General features: G+C 39.2%; 1 protein-coding gene across 1 annotated transcript; it reads left to right on the top strand.

Annotated features, from left to right (window-relative positions):
* Positions 1 to 3,480: 3,480 nt before the first annotated feature.
* On the top strand, positions 3,481 to 6,997 carry LOC129826400 (C3a anaphylatoxin chemotactic receptor-like). The gene has a single exon (XM_055887095.1). It carries the CDS (start codon positions 3,778 to 3,780, stop codon positions 4,816 to 4,818), a length of 1,041 nt encoding a protein of 346 aa, XP_055743070.1. The 5' UTR covers positions 3,481 to 3,777; the 3' UTR covers positions 4,819 to 6,997.
* Positions 6,998 to 9,179: the final 2,182 nt, after the last annotated feature.

Genomic DNA, 9,179 nt, shown 5'->3' with positions numbered 1-9,179 from the left:
ATTAAAAGAAACATGTCAATACTTTTCTGCCCATATCATTGCATAATGCAGGAAATACACGAGAGTTCAGTGGCCTTGCTTTAACAAAGTTAACTATTTTCACTGTAGTGTCTAAAATGTCTTTCAAGCTGTCAGGCATTCCCTTGGCAGCAAGAGCCTCTCTCTGTGTGGATGCTGCAGTGTACCCAAGTGGCGTCGGGAGCAACAGCTTGCACTCGCATTACCACTCCACTGTGTCTCCCTGTCATGGCTTTTGCGCCTACAGATACCAACACATCTTGACCACCAAAGTCCATCTGATGTCACAAAGCTGTCCAGTACTTTAAAAATATCCTCTCATGTTGTCCTGGTTTCCAGTGGTTTGCAGAAGAGGATGTCTTCCTTAATTGACCCCCTCATAAACGTAACGGACATATACCAGGAGCTGTGCCAGGTCCGCCTGTAACGGCTGTCGAAGTCGTTCTCCTCCTCAGACGAGGAGGAGCATGGATCGGACCAACACGCAGAGTGGAAAGTGGTCATTATTTAATGAACGTAAAACAGAACACTTACACATACAAAAACAACAAACGTGACAAAACCGAAAACAGTCCCGTGTGGTACGAACACTGACACGAGAACAAACACCCACAAAACACACGTGAATCCCAGGCTGCCTAAGTATGATTCTCAATCAGGGACAACGATTGACAGCTGTCTCTGATTGAGAATCATACCCGGCCGAACACAGAAAATAACACATCGACAACCCACCCCAACTCACACCCTGACCAACTAAATAAATACAAGAAAAAGGAAAAACAGGTCAGGAACGTGACACCGCCACGTCTGCTGACTCATCCAGCTGTAACGCATATAATTCACTGGCCTGTATGCGAAGCAGTAATTGTTTCAAAACATCTCCTGCCATGTCACTGATGCGTCGTGAAATAGTGTTGTTTGATGAAGACATTGTCTGTATAGTTTTTTTGTCCTTTTACACCAGCATTGTCCCAGCCATATCCGCGTCAGCAGGAAGAATTAAGTCCTCCACAATAGTATGGGGCTTGCCTGTCCTAGCCACTCGGTAGCTCACCATATAAGATGCTTCTAGCCCCTTCTTATTAATGGTGTCTGTTGCTTTTATATATGTCTCACTACTCAAATGTCTTCTTTATTCTCGCTCAAACTCCCGTGGCTTATTTTTCTAATTGTCATGTTTTCGTTTCTAAATGTCTGCACAAGACTGAAGGTTTCCCGCAAGAGAGTAGCGCTTAATGTGATTGGATGTTAATTACATTTACATTTACATTTAAGTCATTTAGCAGACGCTCTTATCCAGAGCGACTTACAAATTGGAAAGTTCATACATATTCATCCTGGTCCCCCCGTGGGAATTGAACCCTGGTCCCCCTGTGGGAATTGAACCCACAACCCTGGCGTTACAAGCGCCATGCTCTACCAACTGACTAGGCTACCTGCATTTGACATTGTGTTGTTATTTCGCTTAACACTAGATGGTTTAATTTTATTTTTGGCGTGAAACGAGACTACACAGGCGAGGGGGGAAAAAACTCACCGAAATGTATAGCCCCGTTGGAAAATACAAATGTACTGTTTGAAAATGGGAATCACATTTTTATTTGGCGTACCCCCGACGGTATTGCGCGTACCCCTTGGGAATACCTGCTATAGAGGATCTGAGAATTCAGCCTGGTCCTATAGACAAGACGTAACATATTATGTTATATCAAATTAATATGATATATGTTACGTTTGGTATGGTTACATAGGACAGACGGTTACTTAAGGCAAACGTCTAGCAAACCAAATGTTGCGAGCTCGAATCTCATCATGGACATCTTTAGCAAATTAGCAACTTTTCAACTACTTACTACTTGTTCAGCTACTTTGCATGTTAGCTAACCTTTCCCCTAATGCAAACGTCTAGCAAACCAAAGGTTGCGAGTTCAACTTTCATCACGGACAAGTTTTGCATTTTAGCTAATTAGCTACTTTGCAACTACTTAGCATGTTAGCTAACCTTTCCCCTAATGCAAACGTCTAGTAAACCAAAGGTTGCGAGTTCGGATCTCATCACAGACAACTTTAGCATTTTAGCTAATTAGCAACTTTTACACTACTTACTTATTTTTGCTACTTTGCAACTACTTAGAATGTAAGCTAATTTAGCTAACCCTAACTCTATCCTTAACCATTTAACCTAACTCCTAAACTTAACCCTAACCCCTAGCCAAGCTAACGTTAGCCACCTAGCTAAAATCCACAACATATCATATGTTTTGCGAATTCTTAACATATTGTACGTTTTGCAAATTCATAACATAAAATAGAAATTGTAATTCGTAACATATCATACGAAATGGGTGATGGACATCCACAAATGAATACATACCATACGAAACGTAACATATCATACATAATGGAGTATCTCAGATTTACATACAGAATTATACAATATGCTCTGAGACCAGGATGGAGAAAATAATTGGAGACTCCTGTGTTGATATTCAGGTTGAACAATACATGGAAAACACATTTCACACAACCACTGTGAACTCATTGGAAGTTGGAATTGTTCATGTATTTGTAAAAACACAAGCATTGTTCTGTTCAATTTACCTGTTTAATTTGTTTCTCTGAAGAAGCTGACTAAGCGATGATCTTGTATTGTATTGCACCATGTTTGTGGTTATTTATGTAAATATTTGGTGTAAACCACAGAAAGAGAAGCTGCTTGTTAAAAGGAAGTTAGTCCGACAAGCAGAAAAAGTATTGTCCCCTACTAAACTGCATTTCTGATTCTGCAGCAGGCTGTTTCTGTTGTGTGTGTGTGTGGTGAGTGCCTTTTTTCTGATTAAATCCAATGTTTTGAGGGACGGAATGTCAATTGATATACACTTATTAGGCTTTATGTTAACTTGGTTACAATATTGTTTATGTTTCATGCATTTTTTAAAAAAAATCTAATTAAAAGTGATAAATACCTGTAGTTGTGACAGAAACAAATTGTGTCCAACCATCTTTGTGTTGGACACACCAAAGTTTAAAAATTATCAAATCTGATAACTAAAAAGTTATTTTCAAAACATGAACAAACATTTGAAAAGTATTATTTCAAGCTGTGTGAATCCAGGGTGAACAGTATATTTGAAAAGTGATTGTAATTACATTAGTTTATCAAGAGTTACAAAACGAGATTCAGAATATATGAACCTGCAGCCTCTGTAATATCCAAAGGGCCAAAGTCAGTGCTATGTATTGGATGCTGTGCCTGACCAGGTTTAGGTGGAGGCTGCAATTCCAGTTGAGGTTTATTTTCACTTCATTCAAATTTTGAAATTGCATGTCAATTTCAGTTCCTGAATTTAAATAAATTATAAAGGAACTCCTAAAATAGGTCATTATAAAAGCATAGCTTAAAACAAATTGCAGATAACTTGTACCTTCAAGTAAATCATGCATTTATGTCAATGAGACACTTTCATGACATAGTGTGCCATTTAATGGCACTGTGTTTTTTGATTTGTTTTACCTCACGGACATAAAATGGTATGAATATATTACAATGCAACTAATATTTTATCACTTAGTTAACTTAACAACATGTTCTGAGTTGACACAGCTAAAGCTTTTCAATAACATTCAAAATACTGACATTTTAATCCTCAAATCTTAAATTAATGTATTGAATGAAATGATATTCAATCTTCCTGCTGTTTGTTTTCTCTGAGGTAGCTGATTTTTATACTTGTGTTTGGACAGAACGAGAGAGCCATGACAGCAGGGATATTAGACGCAATTTCAACGAAGGATGATTATTATTATGATGATAGCAAAACCCCTCCAACTCAGTCCTCATTTGGCCAACCACCGGATACATCAGCCAGTTCACAAGGGGACTACATACTCCTTGTGGTCAATGTGGTCATCTTACTGCTGGGGGTTTGTGGGAATGGGGTGGTCATCTGGATAGCTGGTCTCAAGGTGAAAAAGACGGTCAACACCACCTGGTACCTCAGCCTGGCCATCTCCGACTTCATATTCTGTGCCTGTCTCCCCTTCAACATAATCTACATGGTAACAAAGGAGTGGATCTTAGGGCACTTCATGTGCAAGTTCACCTCTTTTGTGATGTTCCTCAACATGTTCAGTAGCATCTTCCTCCTGGTCGTCATCAGTGTTGACCGTTATCTACTTGTCGTATTCCCAGTTTGGGCCCAGAACCAGCGAACCGTGAGGAGGGCCTCTGCAGTTGTGGTTCTTGCCTGGGCCGTCTCTGTTGCACTGAGCATTCCCTCCACAGTGTTTCGTCAGGTAACCACAGATGGCATAAAGTGCTCTAATTATTACCCACACCCAAACAGTCACATAACTGTAGCTGTCAGTCGATTTATCAGTGGCTTTGTGCTCCCGCTCCTCATCATCATCTTCTGCTACTCTGTCCTCATTCTGCGACTGAGGACCAACAGGATGACCAGGTCCTCCAAACCCTTCAGAGTCCTGACTGCACTGATAGCCATGTTTTTCATCAGCTGGCTTCCATACCACGTCTTCATCCTTCTGGAACTTAAAGCCCACGATCAAACTTCTCTAACTGTTATTCATGAAGGGCTAAATATATCTGTGACTCTGGCTAGTGCAAACAGTTGCCTGAACCCGTTTCTGTATGCATTCATGGGCAAAGACTTCAAGCGGAAATGCTGGAACTCTTTCCTTTCTAAGATTGAAAATGCTTTTGATGAGGAGGAACGCTCTTCAAGGAGTAGAGGAACCTCTTTCTCCCAGGCTGATTCAAAAGTTTATACAAATGTCTGATTGCCTTTCAACAAATATTGTAAAACAGGGCAAACTTATGCCCCTTTTAAGTATATTTTATATATTTCCAATACAATAACCCATTAAGTTCACATATTAAGGTCCATAGTTGTGACAATATAAGATTTGCTCTGTCTTAGCCAACTGTTATGCAAACTATGCAAATGTTTTAACCCTGAGGAAACTAATTTCAAGTTATTTCCTGTAACACCCACTCAATTGTGGTAACGGTATTGTTCAAATGTAGTTGAATGTAATTTTTATCACCATTCAAGTAACATAAGCAACAATATTGTACTGTATTGTTCTGCATTTCCTGCCATGCATCACCCATCTTATGTTTGACAGGTTTTGTGTAATCAGATTTGTTCCATGAAATGTAATTCAGCCCACCGTGCCAACATTCATCTGTCAGGTCATCTGCTGTGACACTGAAAGGTCAAGTGTAATTACATATCCTATAGAGGAGCTGAGAATCTTATTGAAGAGCCCTGTGTTTCTACTTCACAAAACCGCTGTTTGTCAACAATTATTTTGAATGAACGTGAAGCCTTTGGAACTTCATACTGTACTAATATCTCTTACAAATTGTGAAATAGCTTTTTTCACATGTTAAGCTCAAACTTTCTCATGTGAATCCATATGTTCACATGTATTACATTTAGAGATAACAAGTTAACACCACCTTTCACATGTGAGGAGAATAACGTGTTTTCTCCTCCCATGAGTTGCAAGTTTACATGTAAAAAACATTCACATTTGCAGTTTCACATGTAAGAATCATTCACATTGTGTAATTGCAAGGTCACATATGGGGCTGAAATAGTGTTATTCCCCTCCCATGTGAAACAGTGGTGTTAACATGTTGCAGTAGCAATTTTTCCACATGGGGAATTGCAAATTATGTAATGCCATTCTACTTTAATTAAGTAATAATTAAAGTGCATAAAAATGAATTATGGTGCCATCCACTTCATTTGTTTTCCTCCATGGTGTTGCATTGATACATGTATATTTAGTACTACCACGAGGAGGAGGCATTCAGAGTGTTTCTGCTGCAGGCGCACGCTCTATTCATACGTTGGTCCGTGGCTGTTGGAAGTAGTCCGGTGAAAAGAACCCGAGAAGCTAGTTAGCTAGCAGTGTCTCCTTATTTTTAATATCCTGTGTTCCGGTTTGTATTTTTTATTTTATTTTATTTATTTTATTTTACCGTTATTTTACCAGGTAAGTTGACTGAGAACACATTCTCATTTGCAGCAACGACCTGGGGAATAGTTACAGGGGAGAGGAGGGGGATGAATGAGCCAATTGTAAACTGGGGATTATTAGGTGACCATGATGGTTTGAGGGCCTGGTATGCATGGTTACGTTTTCAAAATCTAGAGAGAAAATGTTTAACTGAACTGTAATGAGTTTATGGGTCATTTTGATGTATCATTTAATTGTTTTGACCAATTGGAAAACAAGTGAGATTTTTTTCCATGAACATGAGCGTAGCGAAGCTAAATAACTAGCTAGCTAAATCACTTTTGTATGCAAGTCAATGGTAACATGTTGGCATCTCAGATGATTTAAAAAAATATATTTGATACTTTTCGGATCTCTTAAATTGTAAAAATGTTCACAAACAAGGGCTCATATTGAGGGTATTTGTCACACCCTGGCCTTAGTTATCTTTGTTTTCATTATTATTTTAGTTAGGTCAGGGTGTGACATGGGGATGTATGTGTTTTGGTTTGTCTAGGGGTTTGTATGTTTAATGGGGCAGTGTCTTGTCTAGGTGTTTGTATGTCTATGGCTGCCTAGATTGGTTCTCAATTAGAGACAGCTGTGGTTTATTGTCTCTGATTGAGAGCCATATTTAAGGCAGCCATAGGCATTTGGGTTTTGTGGGTAATTGTCTATGTTCTATGTTGCATGTGTGCACTTAGTTCAGTTTAGCTTCACGTTTGTTTTGTTCATTTTGTAAGTGTTTGTTTTTTCCTTCATTAAAAGATGTATTTTTCACGCGCTGCGCCTTGGTCCTCTCTCTCTTATCAAGACGATTGTGACAGTATTTGCATGTGTACATATGAACCACGCTAATTATATGTATTTTAGAATGTCATTTTTTATTAAATCTATATCTAATAGCCGCATGCTAATTTCTAACTGCTAGCTTGTTAGCTAGCTTAGTGCTAGGCGCTAGCTAGCCTGCCATTTCATCCCAGCTAGCTAGTTTTAGCTTCCCTTATTGTTAGATGTCCATTTGGATTTTGTTAATTTTTTATTATTTTAAAATGTATTTGAAAACTTGTGAATGTGTTTGCTATTGGAATGAATGCAAACAGATGCTTTTCTAAAAAGAGAGGATTTTGAATTTGAAGAGTCAATGTTCTGAGATTGAGAGAAATTTGTAATAAATATACATTGGAAGAGAACCCCAGTGAAACTGAGCTTACTCCGTGTCTTCTTATTGATCCTGTTTAACATGTTAAAATTCACATTAAAATAGTCACGTGATGAGGTATGCACACCTGTGACTTCAGCATCAATATTGACCCTCTTGGTCTGAATACTTTCCGATGGCACTGTATTGTATAGCTTGTTCTTCGATACCAAAGCAATCTACAATAGAAAATGGGGTGTGTCACTTTCAGTATTACTCACCTTCAATAACAATAATCAAGGATCGTACATCAAGAAAAATTAAGTATAGTAGATAACTCTAATCTAAACTAATCTATAACTTGAAGAAAATGCCTTTTGATCCTTTGGAGTAGTAAGCTTTCAGTTATATAATTTACAGTGAAAGACCTTTTGGGTCATATTCAAATTAAATAAGTGAACAAAAATATTTAATCCTTAAGAGTATATTGATGCACCCAATCTAAGAAACATAACCAAAAATAAAGGGTTAAATATGTGTACAAAAAAAACAAAATATTTCCTGAGCTTTCTTATATCTCCTTGATATAGGCAGTGGCGTGTATTCATGGATGCCAAGGGAAGCCAGGCTTCCCCCCAAAAATGTACCAAGAACATTTTGTAAAAACATATGAAATGTAGCTTTCACCTCTGTGTTTCAAAATGTTCCTTCAATTCGCAAGAGGCTGAATGCATCTCACCGGAGAAAGCATCAGAGTGAGCAAAACACCACCCCTCTGTCTCTCTACATGTAGGCCATCTATCTGATGCTGTCTGGTCCAAACGAGTATGACATTGATACAGCCCGTTGCATTGAATAGAATGAAAGTGAAGCCAGCGAGCATTTGGCCTCCCTTGATAATGTATATAAATGTGCCAATCAGCGTTGAGCTAAACTGAGCGAGCTTAACTGTGAAAGGTCCTGGTGCACCAAAAAAACGTGTCAAGGGAAGCCAGCCTGGATTTTGGAGTCACTCCTGTCAAATCGCATTGAGAGCATTCGTCATTGACAGAAACAACTTGAATTGTTACATCTCATTGTGTTGTCATTCGGTGGCTAGGTAGCTAAAATTGTCGCTTTCCTAAATTAGCCATGGATGGAGATAGGGATTTTGACTTGTGGTTTTACTTATTTCTCCGTACTGGCCAATGATTATAACGGCGATTCTGATCCAACCATTAAGTCATACATGTTGTGCCCCTGGCCCGATAGGATGGAAGTTCAATATGTAGCTAGATGTAGATTTTTATTATTATTTTTTTTTATGAATATTAAACTCCTTTCGCACAGAACACCCAGCTGGTGATGGTTGTCACAAGCCGGCTCATAGCCTGTGACAAAAATGAGGGGACACGAACAACAGGTATAGGCCAATTTAAAAGTGTTCTTTATTATTAAACAAACTATTAACTTAAACTAAGAAACAGGAATGAGGTGTGGATGTATCATAATGTAAGGTGTATGTAAAGTGCATGGGTGCATGAATATGTGTGTGTGAACATGACTGAGTGAAAACTATGCAAAACTACAAAGGAACAAACAAATCATGAGCATACCTGGAGGAGCAGAGAGAGAGAGAGAGAGGTGATTAGTAAGCAGTTTTATACCCTGAGCCCAGGTGGCTCCAATCACTTAACGACCCTCCTCTGCATGCAGGAGGAACCGCCCCCTGCACTGCAGAGGAGGAGCCGTGACACCCCCCTCCTTAAAATGAGGGTCCCACCCTCAACCCAACTTCCTCCAACATATTCAAAATAATTCAAATTTCCCAAAAAACAAATAAACAACAAAAATACCAATCCCGGCTCCTAGCAGTAGCCCCGTGTCCCCCAGCTGACTGTCCGCCCCTCAAACTCAGCAGCCCTGGTACCTGGGGAGCAATTTAAGAGGAAAGAGGCGCTGACAGCCCGTAGGGTCAGCAGAGAAGAGATACAAGCTAGGTTAAAGGAGC

The sequence above is a fragment of the Salvelinus fontinalis genome, chromosome 28 (assembly GCF_029448725.1).
Source record: "Salvelinus fontinalis isolate EN_2023a chromosome 28, ASM2944872v1, whole genome shotgun sequence".
Lineage (NCBI taxonomy): Eukaryota > Metazoa > Chordata > Actinopteri > Salmoniformes > Salmonidae > Salvelinus > Salvelinus fontinalis.
This window is presented reverse-complemented; position numbering and strand designations above follow the sequence as displayed.

Bases quoted from the DNA above. Each gene is read 5' to 3' on its own strand.
- LOC129826400 (XM_055887095.1), top strand. From the start codon at position 3,778: ATGACAGCAGGGATATTAGACGCAATTTCAACGAAGGATGATTATTAT.